At 37.2% G+C, this 20,045-nt stretch overlaps 1 protein-coding gene and 1 pseudogene across 1 annotated transcript; both read right to left on the reverse strand.

Moving 5' to 3' along the window:
• Positions 1-2,467: 2,467 nt before the first annotated feature.
• Positions 2,468-2,902, reverse strand: LOC130467571 (secreted RxLR effector protein 161-like). The gene has a single exon (XM_056836117.1). It carries the CDS (start codon positions 2,900-2,902, stop codon positions 2,468-2,470), a length of 435 nt encoding a protein of 144 aa, XP_056692095.1.
• Positions 2,903-7,628: 4,726 nt separating this feature from the next.
• LOC130467572 (probable CoA ligase CCL7) lies at positions 7,629-15,319 on the reverse strand (annotated as a pseudogene).
• Between the last annotated feature and the right edge of the window lie 4,726 nt (positions 15,320-20,045).

The following is a 20,045-nucleotide window of genomic DNA, read 5'->3' on the forward strand; positions in this document are numbered from 1 at the left end:
AACAACAAAAATAAAATTGTTCAAAGAGCCAGCAAAAAAATAAAATGTTTGATGGACAGCAGATTATATGGGGTAGGGTAAGCAAATTTTGTGTAGCAGGGTCAGGTTTGGGGAGATCCAGGAGCAGCATCCTCAGCATGTGTCACCTCCTCGACGATCATGTCATTCAGGCGCTCCGTCATATCATTGAAGAACTCAGCCTGATCTTGGCTCACCTTGTTGATCAACTCCTGCAAAGATGAAACAGCAGATAACAGAACTGCATTGTCCAGCTGCAATTGATCCACTTTGGCTATCAGGAGCTTGACAGAATCATCTGGTGAGGGTGCAGCAGACTGGGTTTCTCCATCCTTGTCTGATTCAGAGTCTTCAACCCTGTATACTGGAGGCATTTCCTTAGATGAACTGGCAAGACGGCTGCTGCGACGAATGGGCTGAGTAGACACAGGAGAGGGATGTGGCTTGTTGATAGGTGAGGTGGCTGGCATTGAGCATTTCCCCTTTGGGCATGCAGAGTGTGACATCTCCTCTGACTGGCCCTCCTCTTCCTGACAGGGAAAGGCCGCCTCACCTACGTCTTCTGAAAACTCCTCCTCATCATCTACATCCTCCTCTCCCTCATCTTCCTGTGGGGTGGCTTCTTCAACACTCGACTTCCCAACACAGACCACCCCATCCACCACACTTAGACTGATCCCATTTAGGCAGGCTTTGTTAAGAATGTGGGCTGGTGTATGTGGCTCAACAATGTAACGGGTAAGGTCCACTCCTACCTTTCGCATAATGAAAGTAAGAAGAGAACCATACCCGATCATGTTGTTTTGGGAGATGGAGTGAGAGAGATGGGAGATAAAAACAACAGGAAAGTTAATTTGGCGTTGGGATTCTAGGAGAAATATATAGATGAAATCTAACCTGCTAGCCAAAGCGCGCTTGTCATGACGCGGAACCAGACCCCGTCGAACAACATTGAAAAGGACCTTTTGAAACGGAGTCAGGACAGACTGATTGAGAGATTTTGGGTGTTTCCCTTGTCCCCCAAAATAGGAATAAACCTCCTTCATAGTCGCACCCCCAAGCTCAATTTGGCCCTTACCCTTGTGATAGACCTCCTCACCCAAGACTGGGACCTTGAACCAGGAGCCCAACTTTTCAGCATCAAAACTAAATTGTTTCCCATTAACTTCAGAATGACAAACCCCCTTTTTATTTACGAAATTAGAGCAAAATTCCCCATTCCTTCTGGATACATACTAGCTTTTGAACAGACCTCAAAAAGATGAGTCCATCCCTGAGATTCTATGGTCTCCATCAACTCGACGAACCCGACTTCTCGACACCACACAAAATCAATACTGAGACCAGGGAGCATACGATCGGGGGGAAAATAGAAGAATTTTGTGGGTTCAAGTTTGACCTTCTTCTCCATCGGAAGGTGAGGTTCCCCCTGAGTTAGTGCGGCAACTTCCTTTTTCATTACCAGCTTCCTTTTGGTGGTTACCTTTGCGGTGGATTTCACAGCGGATGGTTTGGGAGTTGGTTGTTTGGGAGGCATTGTTTGAAGCGGTATGACGGTGATAATTGGTGTGGAAGGAGAAGAGGGATCGGTAGGGTTTGGGAATTGGAGTTTGTAGAGTGTCATGATTTTATAGGGGTGAGTGTTGCGATTTACTAGGAGAGTTAAGATGGGATTTCAAAATTTAAATTTGGGGATTTGACGAGAAGTAAGGGATGTTCCGTGAGTTTTTATAGACGGAATGATTTGGAAGTTGAAGGGTTTGTATTGGGAATCAGAGTGTGGGAAGCGTGTTTGAGTGTAGAAAATGGAAAGGTAATGCATGTACCGAGTTTTGTAAGATTCGATGAATCAAATTAAATGCTTTCCATTCATTTTTAGTATTCCCACTTAGACCTCGAATTGAATGCAAGTATTGGGAAAAAGTGCGATTACCTTAATAATGTGCAGACGTGGCTGTGGTAATGCACAACTGGATTTTGCAATCCGAACCTGATTGTTAGTCCATTCAGAAAATATGGTGCATAACAGAAACGAAAAAGATAATTAAAAACACATATTTTTTAATTTTTTAATTTTTTAATTTTTTTTTTAATATTTACCAGTGAGGTTAGAAAGTTGTTAAGGACAACAGGTATCATTGTATTCGTATCATACCAAGTTCTAACCTGAGCTTGTCGTGTCTGTCCCTGTTAAGTGGTTTGGTCAAGATGTCAGCTACTTGATCTTCTGTGGGACAGAATTCAAGTTTGACTAGTTCCTTTTCCACATAATCTTTTAAAAAGTGATGTCGAATGTGAATGTGTTTGACCCTTGAGTGGTGCACTAGGTCTTTTGATATGCAGATTGCACTTGTGTTGTCGCATAGGATAGGAACACACTTTAATTTCATACCAAAATCTCTAAGTTGTTGTTTGATCCATAGCATTTGGGAACAGCATGAAGCAGCAGCTACATATTCAGCTTCTGTTGTGGATAATGCCACTGTGTTTGTTTCTTTGAAGCCCAGGAGACTGCACATGCTCCTAGGAATTGAACCATTCCTGATGTGCTCTTTCTGTTTACTAGGTCACCTGCATAGTCAGCATCTGTATATCCTTTGAGATCAAAGTGATCATAGTTAGGGTACCATAGGCACAAATCGTCTGTTCCTTTTAGATATCTTAGAATTCTTTTGACAGCTGTGAGGTGAGATTCTTTTGGATTAGATTGGAAGCGGGCACAGACACCTACACTGAATGCGATGTCTGGTCTGCTTGCTGTAAGATAAAGTAGGGAGCCTATCATACCTCTGTACCTTGTTTGGTCTACACTTTTACCTTCTTGATCCTCATCCAGTCTCGTGGTTGTTCCCATTGGAGTGTGGTTGCTCTTAGCAGACTCCATTCCATATTTCTTGATGAGGTCTTTTATGTATTTCTATTGATGTATCATGATCCCTTGTTCCGTTTGCTTGATTTGGAGACCTAAGAAGAAGTTGAGTTCTCCCATCATGTTCATTTGAAATTCTTGCTGCATTAGGTCAGAGAATTCCTTGCAAAGATCTTCGTTAGTTGCTCCAAATATAATATCATCAACATAGATTTGAACAATTAATATGTCTGTATTTCTCGACTTAAGGAACAGAGTTCTATCAACCTTACCTCGATTGAACTTATTGTCTAGTAAAAAGTGTGAGAGACGTTCATACCAGGCTCTTGGTGCTTGTTTCAGTCCATACAGTGCCTTATCTAGTTTGTAGACATGTGCGGGATATTCTGGATCCTCAAAGCCTAGAGGTTGTTCCACATAGACTTCTTCCTTGAGAATACCGTTTAGGAAGGCACATTTTACATCCATTTGATAGAGTTTGAATCCCATATATGATGCAAATGCTATTAGTATGCGTATTGCTTCCATTCTGGCAACTGGAGCAAATGTTTCTTCAAAGTCTATTCCTTCTTGTTGGTTGTATCCCTTGACAACTAATCTGGCCTTGTTCCTGGTAATCGTAGCATGTTCATCTTGTTTATTTCGAAATACCCACTTGAGACCTATTACTCGATTGTTCAATGGTATAGGCTCAAGATGCCATACTTTATTTCTTTCGAATTCATTAAGCTCCTCCTGCATGGCAATGATCCAATCAGAATCAGTTAGTGCTTCTTTGTAATTTTTAGGTTCAATCATGGATAAATAAGCATAGAAAGCACAAAAGTTTTTGAGTTGGGATCTGGTCGTAGTTCCACGTCCAAGATCACTGATTATTTGGTCAAGGGGATGTGAGCTTTGATGTTTCCAAGGTCTGGGTTGGAAAGGTGTAGTTGTTTCCACAACAAACTTTTCAACTTGCTCATTTGTTTCTGCATGATCTTCGGCCTGTACTGGTTCCTCTTCAACTATGTTATCTTCAGATGTTTCTACGACTTGAGTTTGTTCTTCTGAGTGGGAACTTTTCCTTATCTCTTCGTCTTCTGTTTCTCTAGTGAGTCCTAGTTCGAAGTTTCCATCAGAAGTTGTACCTGCAACATAGTTTTGGGAGTCAGTTTCATCAAATATAATATGTATGCTTTCTTCCATGCACATGGTCCTTTTGTTAAATACTCTATAAGCTTTACTGTTTGAGGCATATCCTAGGAATATTGCTTCATCACTTCGTGCATCAAATTTTCCCAGTTGATCCTTTCCATTGTTGTGAACGAAACACTTGCAACCAAAGATTCTAAGATGAGTTATAGAGGGTTTTCTTCCTTTGTACAGTTCATATGGAGTTTTGTTTTTGATTACTCTAATTAGCACTCGATTGAGCACATAGCATGCTGTATTTAGAGCTTCGGCCCAGAAACCTTTTGGAAGTCCACTAGCAATCAACATAGTCCTTGTCATGTCTTCAAGAGTTCGGTTCTTTCTTTCTACAACACCGTTTTGTTGAGGTGTTCTGGGAGCAGAGAAGTTGTGATCTATTCCTGAACCTTTACATAGATCATCAAATCTTTTATTTTGAAATTCTGTACCATGATCTGATCTGATGTGGACCAGTTTATGACTGCTTTGTCGTTGAACCTTCGTGGCAAAAGCCAAGAATTCTTCAAACGTCTCTTCCTTGTTGGATAAGAAGATCACCCATGTGTATCTTGAGAAATCGTCTACAATTACGAGTACGTACTTCTTTCCACTTCTGCTCTGAGTCCTCATTGGTCCACACAGATCCATGTGGATCAGCTCCAGTGGTCTTGTTGTACTGATTACCCCCTTTGATTTAAAGGACGTTCTTACTTGCTTTCCTTTGATACAGGCATCACAGACTGATTGTTTTGCAAACTTTGTATTTGGAAGACCTGTGACTAAATTTTTCAATTTTAATTTGTTCATTAGAGAAAAGCTAGCATGACCAAATCTTTTGTGCCATAACAAAGGATCATCTTCAATAACACTGAGACAGGTTAGATTGGAGTGAGGAACCGAGTTGAGGTTAACCACATATGTGTTCCCTTTCCTCTGTCCCTCTAAGATCACTGTCTCTGTGTTACTATTGATGATTAGACATTTATTTGAGAAGAATTTTGCATAATTACCTTTGTCACAGAATTGAGAAATGCTTAATAAACTATGACCTAGTCCCTCAACTAAAAACACATTATCGATGGAGTGAGACTTTGGCTTACCGACCTTACCAATGCCAATGATGTTACCTTTCTTATTATCGCCAAAAGTCACAGTTCCACCTTCGTAGGTCGTGAGTGAGAGAAATCTATTTCTGTCTCCCGTCATGTGCTTGGAACAACCACTGTCTAGGTACCATGTGTTGTTCCCCCTCACTTCGACCTGCATGAAGTTTTTAGTTAGAGTTTTTAGGAACCCAGCATAGCTTGGGTTCCTTACTTGGAATCAAATCACTTTTCTTTACCCATTTAGTTTTGGTGAATTCGATGTTCTTTTCCAAGTACCTTTGGTTTTTAGGGCAAGATACTCTATAATGACCGATTTGACCACAGAAGGTGCATACTATGTCACTGTATAAATCTACTCTGGTTTTTCTAGGATGATTCTTTTTGTGGTTAAAACCTAAACCTTCTGTGTGTTTGGTTCTAGCTTCTTCTATCCATTTTGGTGTTACCTCTATTCTGTGTCTGGTCCTTTTAGCCAATTCACTTTCTAGATGGGTCTTTTCTTGGTGAATTTTTACTAGTTCTAACTGAGCTTTTTCTAGTTCTGCTTTATAGAGGTTCTTGGTTTTGGCTATTTCTAGGTCAATCAGATCTTGTTTTAGCCAGGAGTTTTCATTGCATAAGGCTTCACACATTTCTTTTATATGAAGGTTCTGATCGAAGAGTTTAAAGAAACGATTGTCAATATCTAAGTTTGAGTTTCTGGTCCATTCTAACTCCTCTGTGAGTTTATTGACACTGTCTTGGTGTTTTCTGTCTGAGTCTAGTTTTTCTTTTAGGAGATCCTCATAGTCACTAGTGAGACAAGAAAGTAAGTCAAACAATTCTACTTTAGACATGGATTCAAGCCTACTTTTAATATGAACAAGACTTGCCTGGAATTTGTCAGATTCTGAGTCTGATTCGTCTTCTTCATGTTCAGCTACCACTAGTGGAAAAAATACCTGTTGAGGGGGGCATTTTGGGTTTATTGAGGCGAACAAGGCCCGCTGCGACAGACGTAGCTTCAACAGCTCAGTGATCTGTTGAGGCGGGCTTTGTTCGCCTCAACAGGTGATCTGTTGTGGGGGGCTTTCAAAAGCCCGCCTCAACAACCTCTACAAAAACGCGAAAAATAAGGACCTGTTGAGGGGGGCATTTAAGAAGCCCGCCTCAACAGCCTCCTCTGTTGAGGCTCACTTCTTAAATGCCCCCCTCAACAGGTCCTTATTTTTGCGCCATAAATTCATATGTTGTTGAGGCGTACATTAAAAGCCCCCTTCAACAACATTAATTTTTTTTTCCAAATTCTTTTAAAATATAAAATAGGCGGCAATAACCACAACTAGATATATACTCCATTGAGTATTGAAACCTGTACCCAATCAACACCAAAATAGCAAAGGTATGAATCTGCTTATCTTTGATAAATAAATCATTACATTAACTTCATTTATATTAACCCAAGAGAGCAAAGCGTATATATAGTACGTATGTTTACAATTTTTAAACACCTAGCTAGTCTAACAAATTACAACTAATATTAACAACTAAAGACAAAAGGCTAGAGAGCTAATCTAACAAATGTCTCTAATCCAGCCACTTAGGTGCCTTTAGATCATGCATTACAAACCTTAAGTAAGGTCGTGTTGACTTTCTTCCAATCGACTCGATCCCTAGCCTGCAAGTTGCATGGAAGGAAAATATATATGAGTACCAAAGTTTACACTCACGATATTGTCTTTACATTCCATTGAAGCATAAAATTAAAAGATATAGTTGCAGACTATAGAGATAATTAAGTACGTTGTTGACCTATAACGACCTGATGAGCCTTAAATGTGTATAAATAGATTTGAATGAGTTTTAGAAAGTTAAAACTATGCATATTAGTCATGTAATAAGAATCAAATGAGTCCTTAGGTTCTTTAGTTCAAAGTTGGGAGCGGAAATGTCATTTTAGCTCTAAATATGACCTATAACGACCCAATGAGCCTTAAATGTGCATACGTAGATTAGAATGAGTTTTAGAAAGTTAACAATATGCATATTATTCATGTAATAAGAATCAAATGAGTCCTTAGGTTCTTTAGTTCAAAGTTGGGAGCGGAAATGTCATTTTAGCTCTAAATATGACCTATAACGACCCAATGAGCCTTAAATGTGCATAAATAGATTAGAATGAGTTTTAGAAAGTTAAAACTATGCATATTAGTCATGTAATAAGAATCAAATGAATCCTTAGGTTCTTTAGTTCAAAGTTGGGAGCGGAAATGTCATTTTAGCTCTAAATATGACCTATAACGACCCAATGAGCCTTAAATGTGCATAAATAGATTCGAATGAGTTTTAGAAAGTTAAAATAATGCATATTAGTCATGTAATAAGAATCAAATGAATCCTTAGGTTGTTTAGTTCAAAGTTGGGAGCGGAAATACCATTTTAGCTCTAAATTGTGTTCTTTCACTTAGTTCTTAATGCTAAAATCAGAATAAGTGTCTATATTTTTAGATGCACGGATGTATGCTTGGATTTCATGGAAATTCCTGATAATCATCCATGTCTCAGGAACTAACACCGCCAGGTTAAATAAACATATTGTACAATTCTGGTAATGCATAGCATTCTATTTACCATTTCATGTTCTAGGAACCGAACCACAGAAATCAGAAATAAAAACAGGATGCTAATTATGCTATTATTCAAAATATGCTCATGCAAGAACAAACACCTGAAAACCCTTGTATTTGATGAGCTCTTTCAGCCTGTCAACCACATAAAGCTGCCCTTCATCATCGAAGTACCCAAGATCTCCTGTATGTACCCAGCCTTGATTATCAATAGTCGACTTGGTGGCTTGTGGATTATTAAAGTAACCTGCAAATGACACAATAATGAGTACTACGTTGGGAAACTATAACCAAAACAGAAAACAGAACAACATTGTGCTTCACCTTATCTCATCGCAACAATTATCTAAGGCCATTAATATTAATGCATTTGCAAATAAATGCGATTAAACTTGTAAAACTATTATTTGTCCACAACTTCACTTTTTCTTCTGTGTAAACGCTGGTTCTATCCATCTCAAAGCTTCATTTTTTGACCTAAAGTATACACTACTGTATAACCAAATATTAGTTGCATGTACAGCTTTCCAAGAACAAGAGCTAGACTGTAAACATATTATTTTTCGGAAACTGCCTAGCTTCTAAACATAGTTTTATTTATAGCTTCCCGGCATAAATCACACAATTCTGTAAACCTACCATTTAAGGTTTCAGATCATAAACATGATAGTAACTTTCCTAGGATCAAAGCAGCTCAGAGTAAAATGCTTACTGATAATCTTCAGTCTACGCAAACGAATATGATAAGGAAAATGTGTATAAAGTCCTTTTTCAATGGGAAAAACAGTAAAACTAATCATTACCTTTCATCATATTACGCGGACCCATATTTCACCCAGTTGCTTAGGATGTATCTACTTTAATTATCTGAGCTCAATACCTGCAACCAACATTCCAGTTGAGCCAGAATGTCGACCACCTAGTCTTGGGTGTTCTATAGAGATGACTCCACATGTTCCTGTCATACCGTACCCCTGAAAGGCACAATGTGAGTCGTATCAGAGAACAGTTTACCAAATAAACCCGCAAGCGCTAACCAAGACGCGAAAGTACATCCGTAAAGTAATACTAGTCAGTTCCATTAATAAGTAACAAGCTGCGGTAGATACTCTACTTCCAATTATCAAATCTTAAGAGTATTATCATCCACGAATTCATGATCATTCACCGTCATAAAAAGCCTAGACGTCTATAATTTCAATATTTCATCAACAGGACAACGTCAGGTGCTAAGTTGCTAACTGCGAAAGTTATACGGGGATTAAGTCAAATATCTATTCTACAAGGGAACACTTGACCTGTTAAAAAAATAAAAAAAACAAGGGAACACTTGACTACTTGAGATCCCTTGTGAAATTGAAAAAGATAATGTCTAAACAAAAATATTGAATCTTTTTATTTATCAAAGCAATCACATACTTCGTTGACCTTTGTTTTATAGAATTACACTATTCATGAAGAATCTTGACGTGTGCAACTAGTATGCATAGATTCAGAGTTGTTAATATTCTTGTAGGAAAAAGAATCATAAAATATAACAAAATCAAGTGAAGTCAAAGAATAACAAGAATTACTCTACTAAATAAACAATAAATAATGTATCATGGGAATATTCAAAGGAAATTTCCTCTTTTTCAGGCCATTAAAAGATAGAGAATTGTTAGAAACCATTTCATACTCATTAAGAATGTGACAGAAAACATCATAAACAATTCTTTAAAAATGATGAAAGAGAAATGTAGTTCAATATACCTGAACTATCATAGCCTGAGGCATAGTGTTAGAACACTCTGCATCATCTCCTTCCCCAAAGGCGCAGCCCCAGAACCAATCCGCTTCAAAGATGAAATATCATATTTCTTGACAGCACCATGCTTAGCCAATGCAAGCATAATTGGAGGAACAACCCACAATCTAGTAATCTTATACTTCTCAATAGCTTTTAACATCAACTCGAAATCAAACTTAGCCATACTAACAACTGTATATCCTTTCTGCAATTGAGCATACAAAATCAAAGCCAGTCCAAACACATGAAACATAGGAACCACACACAAGAACACATCATCGGTTTCGCCCTTGAATTCTTGATCACTTGTCATCATCAAAGACGCAGCAATGAAATTCTCATGAGTTAGTATAACACCTTTACTGATACCAGTTGTACCAGATGAATAGAACAATGCAGCAGTATCACTTTGTTTTATCAAAACCTTTTGAAATTCCACAGTAGACCCATTAACCAAATCAATGAAATATACAACTTTAGAACTCGAATTTAAAACCCCTTTTCCCTTAGACCCTAGAATCAAAGCAGACATATTAAGACCCTTAACTTGTCCCAAAGTTCTGGAACTGTGACAACTAATTTGGGCTTACAATCATCAACTTGTTTCTTAATCTCTGAAACTCTATATATTGGATTCACAGTAGTTGCAATTGCACCAACTGCAATAACACCCAGAAAAATTACAAGGTATTGGATAGAATTTGGGGCTAATAATACTAATTATTCGATCACTCAGTTAGAAAATACCTAACTTCTAATCAAGTTGAACCCTACAAAAATTTATCTGAACTAGAAAAACCACAAAAAATTAACCTAACTTCTATTTTGTAACTGAACTAGAAAAACCACAAATATCAAACCCTAATTTGTAAATTCATCAAATATTGGAACATTAGCCTAAATTCTCTGCATAATCAACTCATTATGCTCAACTAATTGAAGAGAAACTGAATTTTAAGAACAAGCAAAACAAGAATCAATTATAAACTAACCTTGATAGATATATTGCGTCACTGTGTGAAACAGAGTCAACCGAGATAGCTAGAAAGACGACGGTCGGCGGCGACTGTTATGGAAGAGGAGTCGAGGAAGGTGGTGGTGGAGCCGCGCGGTGAGGAGCCGGCAGAAGCGTTGGAAGGTTCTTGCAATTGATTTGTTCGAATAGAGATTTGAAGAGATTTGTACGTGTTATTGGTGAGAGTAACTTAATTGTTTTAAATTTTGTTTTGTGAATATCTATTGAAGCGAACAAAACGAAGCCCCCTTCAACAGGATGCTACCTATTGAGGCGGGCAACATAAAGCCCCCTTCAACAGGGTCTATAGAAGCGAACATAACAAAAGCCCGCCCCAACCTGTTAGTTAAACTTTTGACCCGCGTTGACTAAGTGGTTATTGAGGCTCACTTATATACGCCCCCCTCAACAAGGGGGCTACAACAGGGGTTTTTTCCACTAGTGTACAAGACACAGGTGAGCAATTTCTTCGTTGGGCTGTTCCTGTTCCTCATCAGAAGAAGTATCTCCCCATGCAGCAATCATGGCTTTTCTTACCTCAGTTTTGGAAAAGGAGTTTCTGTTGTCTTTGAATCTGTCTTTTGCTGTTTCCTTTCCTTTTCCTCGTTCTTGATCCCATAGAGGACATTCCCTAATGCGATGTTCCAAGTTTCCACACTTATGGCATCCAGTGTCGGTTTTAGAGAACTTTCGATTTGGTTTACTTCTGTGTTCCACATCTTTGTAGTTCCTAAACATTCTTCTGAACCTCCTAGCAAACAGAGCTGTCTCTTCATCTTCTTCAGAGTTTTCATCATTTTCGGTTTTTAGAGCAAGAGCTCTATTTTTGGTATTCTCTGAAGGTCGTGCGTTCAATTGCAGTTCATGAGTTAGGGGAGATCCAACCAGTTGTTCCAGGTTAAATTTGGTGAAGTCTTTAGTTTCCTGGAGGGCTGTGACTTTAGCCATCCAGGGATCTTGTGGTAGACTTCTTAGGACCTTTCTGACTTGTTCCTCAGGAGTTATGATATTGCCAAGAGAATTTAGTTCATTGATAATGTTTGTGAAACAAGTGATCATGTCTTGAATCGTTTCAGATGTCTTCATGGTGAACAGCTCGTATTGGTGCATTAAGAGATCAATCTTCGATCTCTTAACTTCGTTTGTTCCTTCATGAGTAACCTGAAGCAGATCACAAATCTGCTTCGCGTTCTTGCAGCCCATTACTCTGTTGTGTTCATTTGGACCTAGTCCACAATGAAGGATTTTGACAACCATGGCATTGAGTTCAAGCTTTTCATAGTCGGCTTTGTCAAATTCAGCAACACGTTTGGGAACAGTTTCCCCAGAGGTATTCAGCTTAGTGACTTGGAAGTCTCCTACTTCAATCATTCTCCATACTTGATAGTTTTCAGCCTTAATGAAAATCTTCATCCTGTTTCTCCAGTAGGAATAGTATTTGCCACTAAACATTGGAGGTCGTTGTGTTGAGTATCCCTCTTCTAGTTTCTCCGTAGTGTTCATAGCTTCAGAATCGTTTTTCCCGTCAGCGTTACCTGCAGTTTAAAGGGTTCTGGCTCTGATACCAATTGTTAGTTTTACAGAGTTCCTCAAGAGGGGGGGTGAATTGATATTTTACGTATTTATAAAAATTAAACTACTAGGAACAGAAATAGTAAAATATGCAAGCAAGATTTAGCGTGGAAAACTCTCTAGGCCCAATAGAGAGGAAAAAAACCACGGCCCCTTTGGGGACTTAAACACTTTCACTAATTAGGCAAAACAACTCAGTTTCTTTACAAACCTAATCTACTCGGGCCACAATCTTCCAATCGCCTCTGATTGCAGATGACTAGGAACAACCCTCTTTGTTCCTTCCCTTATGGAAACAGTCCCTCAACTGTTCCTACTCACTGATCTCTCGTGAGATCTTCTCTCTTGCTCAAGTAAGCCTGACTCAGGCTTATCATACAATAACTCAACACTTTAATCAAACGTATAAGAATTAATTATCTACTAACAGACGATATAAGACCAAGTAACAAATACTGCTCTATATGGGAACAGGAACAGACTTCTTTAAAGAATAAGACTTTAAGGGTGATACCTGAAAGCTTCCGGTTGATGTAAATAAGTCTGATAAAAAGTTTCGCAAAGAACATAGGTTGTATTTATAAGAATCTAAGTGTTTACCCTAGATTCAAATCCAACACAGTTTAGGACTCTTTTTAATAGATAGATTTTCGCAAATCCTACTTCAAACGCGTTTAGGTAAAATCAATCTTTTCGTATTTGAGAGTTATATGTTAACTCAAATTCAAGAGTATAACTTCAAACAGTTTTGTAAAATCAGTTTAAAAACTTTGACGTTTATCTTTTTTGTAAAATTAAAACTGATTTATTTCGTTTCACGATATAACTAGGACTCTTAAAAATACTCTGTTCCCATATTAAGCTTGCACTAAATTACGCTGGTCTTATACCTTTCGACACTTATAGAATTTGCTTGTTTTGATCCTTGATTTAATCTCTCCACGTACTTTGAACTTGATTACTTCATAGCTCCCTAGCTTGCTTCGGTTTTGCATTTGTTCTTCTTAGATATTAACTTGTTCCTGACATTCTCCAAAACGAACTATTAGTAGAAGGTAAGCTTGTCATCATCAAAACTAGGAATCAACATACTTATTGTATCATCGTCATCTTTGAGTCATGTCGGTGACCTAGTTAGCTCCAGCAAGTAAGAGGGATTTAGGTATAAGACGTTGACATGGGGTTATGATGGTGCTCTGGGTACTTTCATGGTGGGTGGCGTTGGTGTGGCACAATCTCCGAATATGTCGAAGGCAGACAACTTTGAGCTAGTCGCGATGTCGAACTAATGGTTATGCATCGGCAAGTCGGCACCTATGGTGATGTCGTGATGGGTACATTATGGAGGAGTGAGAGATATGGTAAAAGAAGGGAGAGAATGTAAGGGAAACAATAAAAAAAATCTTTTGTATAATGGTAAGGGTAAAATAGGAATGGGTGGGATTAATTAGGGCGTTTATGTTGAATTTCAGGGCGTCGTTTAACAACACCCAAAATACGGAAAAATGGAAAAGAAAGAGAAACTAAATAAATTACGGAGTATAACAAATGATTGAATGACACGATAGATTACCTAATGTATCCGGTTGATGACCGGTTGGGTGCAAAAGAGGTTAATGGGTGCAAAGGTTGGATTATTAATGAAAAATCGTCAAAAGGTTGGATTATTTAAAACAAATTCCTATATTATATTTAACACAAATTCTTATTTACAAGTGGTGTACAATAAATATTGTACATCAGAGTAAAAGGCAACTCAAAAGTGCTTAAAATTTACCCTTACATATGTAAAAGTTATCTATTTTTTTGTGATAAAAACTTCCATTTTAATAAAAGTATTTCTTCAAAATCAGTTAATCACTAATAAATGTATAAAACTAATCATTTAACCCTTAAAATTTTGGAAAATTTGGTATTATTAATCAAATCTTCGGCCGATTGTCTTTTATTAAGCTGTAATACCCCGAATTTTTAAAACTCGATTAATTATGCTTAATTATTTTTATTTAACTTAAAATCATTTTAAGTCCTAAATTCGAACTTTATTTTAATTAACGAAGTTTTATTTCGCTTGAATTTTTAATATTGTTACACGATTTATTTTTCAGTTTATAATTTAATTTCAAATTTACGAGCTTGAACTATTCTTTAAATATTAATTATTTCGTAATTTATTTCGAATTTTGAATAATTTCGAAACGTTCTTATTTTATTCGGAAACTAAATTTATTTTTCGTTAACGATATTTTTTTTTTATAAAGAATTATTTTAAAACTTGATTTTAATTAAACATTTCTATTTTTATAAATTTCTGAAAATTACAACAATTTCTGAATTTTTGCCTAATATTGTGAAATTACGAAAATGCCCTCAAATAACCAAAATTCCATTTCTTTTCTTCCCTTGCTCACCACGTATAAACCAGGAAGGAATTTCCTTCCTTTCTTCCCTCAAATCTGTCCAGGTTCGCTCCTTGGACCTCAAGTAATGCACCTTGTTCTTCACTCTTCTTGACTTTTTATAATCAGACAATCAATTTCAATTTTTGTTCTCAACCAAAATCAATTCATAAAACTGAGAAATCAATTCCCTTGTTCCTTCATTGTTCGAACCACCACCAACAACAACCATCTCAACCACTGACTACCATCAAACCACCATCGTGACCACCTTGACCACCACATCCAACAACCCAGCCACACCATCGGGCCGTTTCAGTCAACCACCACCACCGCACGCACTCCACCGTCCCCCTGCTCCCTCTCCTCTCACGCACTCCCCTGCTCCCTCCTCCCTTTCGCTTGTCGCACCACCAACGCCACGCCCCACCACCTTCTACCATCACCAACACCGGCGCAACCATGATGCGCCACCCATACATTCGCCACCTCCCTTTCTCTGCCCCAAAAACCGAACGAAAAACCTCCAGAAAACTCCCCTGTTTTTGCCCAAGTCGCGCTCCCTCCTCTCTCTCTCTCTCTCTTGTCGTCACGCCACCACTACCACAACCGCCATCATCAATCAATCTTTGCCCCAATCTCCGGCGAGTCGCCGGCAAGAACTGACCCGAGACACCCCTCCCTCAAACTCCCCTGCCTCTTCTCCTCTTTTCGCACAAATCTCCCTCTCCCCCCACCTTGCCGTTTCTCCGCCGTGACCAACCACCACCATCGCCGTCACCTTCGGCGCAACCCTGCTGCGCCGACCAACCAGCCGCCACCTCCCTCCTCTCTTTCCTCCCTTTCTCCTCTGTTCGTGCCCCTCCCTTTCCCTCTGTTTCGTGCCCTGCTTCACCAAAACCAATTTCTGTTTTTTTTTTGGTTTTATTCTCCTTAAAAACCATAGTTAAGTTGGGCCACTTTCATTTGGGCCTTGGTAAGTTAAAACTAAATTGTAATTTCAGATTTTTAAACTATGAATTTGCATGTCTTAATAATTGTTATTATATAATTAGTTACTAATAAATCGTTATTATTTTTCAGGTTAAATTATTGATTTTACGAAAATAACTTACTAGTTTTATGTATCAAAAACCGAATTTTTATAATATTTTCATGAAAATCGGCTTATGAAATATAAAATATATTTCGATTGAAATTTCGATTAATAATATTTTCATTAAATTTCGAAAATATACTTTTTATTAAAATTCGTTAATTATAAATTCATTACTTATAAAATTTATTATTTATAAAATATTAATTTTAGATTATTTATCGTTTAATAGTAATTCAATAAATTTAATATTCTGAAAGAAATCGGACTTGAAGCTCAGGAAGAACGATCCATCAGACGGGAAGCATAAAACTACGGTTGAGGTAACGGCTATTGCTAGTACCCGCAATCCCTTTATAAATGTATTATGAAATTATGACGTTATGATTGGATTTATGAATTAAATGTTTTGACATGTTTTATGGATTGTGGGAATGAATTATGATTTGTTTGAATTATTCTTTACAATATGATTTGATTGAGTTTTCTCATAAAATGATGTTTATGAAATGCTTTGAAAGAAATGATATGTTTATTGATCCCAGGATCAAAATGATGTTTTATGAGCTAAATGAGTTATGTTATTTCGAATTGAATTACAAGCCAAGGCTTGGTAAAATTACATACAACATGATAAATGAAAGTGAAAGACCTGGTTTGTCTGGCGGTATATAAACTACCATCTTCCTATCTATCAGTCATGCATGCACCACGGACACCTGTCCACCATGGATTACGAGCCCAGGCTCCCATGGTTTATGAGCCCAGGCTCAGGGCCCATGCCCCATGTTACGATGAGCCTAGGCTCTTATGGGCCCAGGCCCAGTGGAGAATTCCTTCACGGTTCGTACTTGCCGACAACTAGCATGTTAATTAAGAGTTTATGAATGACATTTTCATTAAAAGTTTATGAATGAATTAAATATGATGTTTTATTAAATGTTTTACTTATTCTATTCTCCCTATGTTATTAAATAAAATGAGTTGAAATGAATTTACGTTGCTAGGGTAGTCGTTACTGAGTCTTCGGCTCACCGTTTTGTTTTCCATTTTAGGTACTGCGGGGATCGATGGAAACGAGTAGAGGCGAGCAATTTCACTTTAATAAAATTCACCTAGTTTATGCTTAAAGTTATAATATTTTAATTAAAGACTTTTAGTAAGTTATGTACTTTTATTTTTAGAATATAAAGGATTATTATATTAATTGGAGGTTTTTAGGGCTTATGTATAATGTTGCCTTGTAATTTCCAAAAGGGAATTACGGCAGGTAATGTCCCGACCAAATTAGGTTAATTCCGCTGCTAATTATGCTTTAATAAGTAATTTAGAGGTCGGGGCGTTATAGAAGCTCACATATGACATATGTTTTTTAATAATCCTACCTTTACTACCCACAGGTCATAAACCTGTTGAAGGCGGTAATATGTCCCTACGTGGCAGTACTCTCTCTCTCTCTCTCTCTCTCTCTCTCTCTCTCTTCTCCCTCGATATACTTAGCCATCATCATCAATTTATCACGATCTCGTTGACTTTTTCACCTGTTACGGGTCACTTAAGCCCAATAAAAGTCGTTGGGTAGTAAAGTTAAAATTATTAAAAAAAAATATGTCGTAGGTTGGATAAAGAAAGTTGATATATAAAATTTTAGGAAAATTTGTTAATATTATCCAACCTTTGGCCGATTTTATTATAAAAGTTAATCAGAACACATTAAAAGTTACAAAAACTAGGTAAAAGTTATCTTGTTTTACAATAAATTTATTGTACACCTTGTGCGTGCAAGAACTTTTGTAGATTTTATATATCTATACTAACATTTAATAACAGGAAAATTTGAAAGAAATTTACAGTGCCACGTGTCCTTCCTTGAAAATACCTTCCCATTTTGTTTTCTTTAAATTTCATGTCCTTCATTCTCCAATTTCACGTATCTTCACCACACAAAATAAAATAAAATAAAAAATCATGCCCCTTCACCTTCAATAAAATTCATTCATCTTTATCTTTCAATTTTTCTATTAATTTCAAGTAATATACCATTTATATTTCTATTTCACTGTTTTCTTAGTGACACACAAAATGAAATACACTTATTCTTTTTTTCATATGATAAATTGAAAAATTAAACTCATATTTAAAAAATTGCTTAATACGCATATTAGTTTCTACGTCATAATTTTCTAGGCATTTGATTTTCTTAATAAAATCAACATAATAATCTGTTTTCAAATTTCTACATACTTGTATACTCCCTCCGTTTTTAAATATTAATCATGTTATGACTTTTCAACTCGTTTCAACTCAATATTTAAATGTAAATATCTCCAAATACGTATGTTAAATAAATACGAATTATAAAAATTTGATATTGTTAAACTACACATTAAGACGAACAAAATAAGATCTCGCGTGAATATGTTTCGAAGTACATATTGGAAAAAAATTAAAAAAAATTTCTTCAATTGTGAATATTGTCAAGATTTCAAAAAAAGACTAATATTTGAGAAAAGAGGGAGTATCAAACTTGTTTATCTTGAACACTTTTTCATAAAATTGCAAATCGGGACTTAAAAATCAATGGCCTTTTATGCCTTTCAACTTGACTAGTCCTTTGTTAGAAAAAGAGTGATACCGTTTGCCCCACTAAAGTTTGTAGGCCCTTCACACATTATGGGTTCTCACCATTTATGAAAAAGGGGAGTAAAATGGCTAGATTATGAGTAGTTAGAAAATCACTTGCAAATTAAGATATCTTTCTACATGCATGGGAAAAACAATGTTATAGAAACATCATTTTTATTGATTAGAGGCCATAATATATGATTGGGCAAGTATAAATGCTTTAATTATTACTATTACGGAGTATTATTTTAAAGGAATAATTATAAGAAGCATGTCTCTTTTTCTCACAGAAAAACCTATCTTCAACTTATTACTCCGTAAAAGATTCGTTATCAGTAGAACTAAAAACGGAAAGAACTATATATAAAGCTATCGAGCAATTGCAACAAAAGATCAAGGTTAGTTAAATAAGTGGTAAATGATGTGGCAAAAAACACTTGCTGACCTAGGACCAACCATAGCGTGACACGTGTGTGAGGGGTCGAAAAAAGCACGAGGCTTATGCGTGACCTCGTCCCTCGTGGGTGTGACGCTTCTTTTTATTCAATCAAGTGTAATTGGATTTCCTGTGAGTTTACACCCAATTGACTAGTAATATAGGAGTCGCCATTCAGTTTTTAACGACAATGAGAAAAACTGACAAAACCCGGTTATCGTGACATAAAGGGAGTGCAATTATATTTGACCACGACGGCCGTAGGTTCCCTTGTGATCCCTGGTGTGGGGATTTCTCAACATACACCCGCAAGGTGGAGATTGAGGGTTCGGGGTACTGTAACTACCGAGAGGAGTAATCGCTCTTCGATAACTCCAGAAGCAGGATATCCTTACTAGCTCAGCATAAATAATTGAAGGGACATGCGTTAACTATTAAACTAATCTGAGTTGATTTTAGCAATATGCAACATATAATACTAGATCGATCGCGATTATCTGATTTAGATTGCATTAAGGGACCTAGCATGATAATCCAATTTCCCAAAAATATTATATTTGTTAGGCGTGATAGAACAATCAGATTTAGTTAGTTTAACAGTTCATAAAAAGGGCGAGGAAAGCAGTTAAATCATCGAAAAGGGACACATTACGGCGCACCCTTGAGAGGTGCGTCACGGTTCTCAGAAAACTAACCACTTTGACTTTGCTATTTCTCCTTTTTATTTAACGAATCTCAATTATGGGACAGGATACGTTCTGTTCGATTTATGGATCGATTGCGACAGAACGCGTGAACAATTTCGCAGCGAGAGGCTTAGGCTAAGGGTTGGAGTCAATACTCAGAATATAATTGTGTGTTGTTGTGTGTTCTTTCACGTCGAATTTAGGGGCCTATTTATAGGGAAGAGTTCGTGGAAAGATAGAATTGCAGAGTTCTAATCCATAAAGAATTAGGAAAAAACACGTACCCAGGTATTTTCAGCGCCCAGGCCTGGGCGCCGAAGATTTCGGCGCCCAGAGCCAGGCGTTGAAAATAGGGTCTGGGCTGTTTTCTTTAGTCAGATTCGGATTCCTGAAATCCGTAGAGTTTGAGACTTAATCGAGTCTTTTAGTAAGTATCAATTTCATGACGGAATGCGTCTGGGCCCGTTACGAACTCTAGGCTCGTTAGGATTTTAATTAATACGTAACTCTTATTTCCGAATCATATTAGGAATAGGATTCTCGCAGTTTTCTATCTCATTTAGGATTTATGTTGGAATGCAACACCTAATTCTGACAGGTTTCTATCTTTTATGACTTGCCACTTTTAGAAGCTACCCTTTACGGCAGTTACTAT

The sequence above is a fragment of the Spinacia oleracea genome, chromosome 2, assembly GCF_020520425.1.
Source record: "Spinacia oleracea cultivar Varoflay chromosome 2, BTI_SOV_V1, whole genome shotgun sequence".
Classification (NCBI taxonomy): Eukaryota; Viridiplantae; Streptophyta; class Magnoliopsida; order Caryophyllales; family Amaranthaceae; genus Spinacia; species Spinacia oleracea.

Bases quoted from the DNA above. Each gene is read 5' to 3' on its own strand.
- LOC130467571 (XM_056836117.1), bottom strand. From the start codon at position 2,902: ATGGAGTCTGCTAAGAGCAACCACACTCCAATGGGAACAACCACGAGA.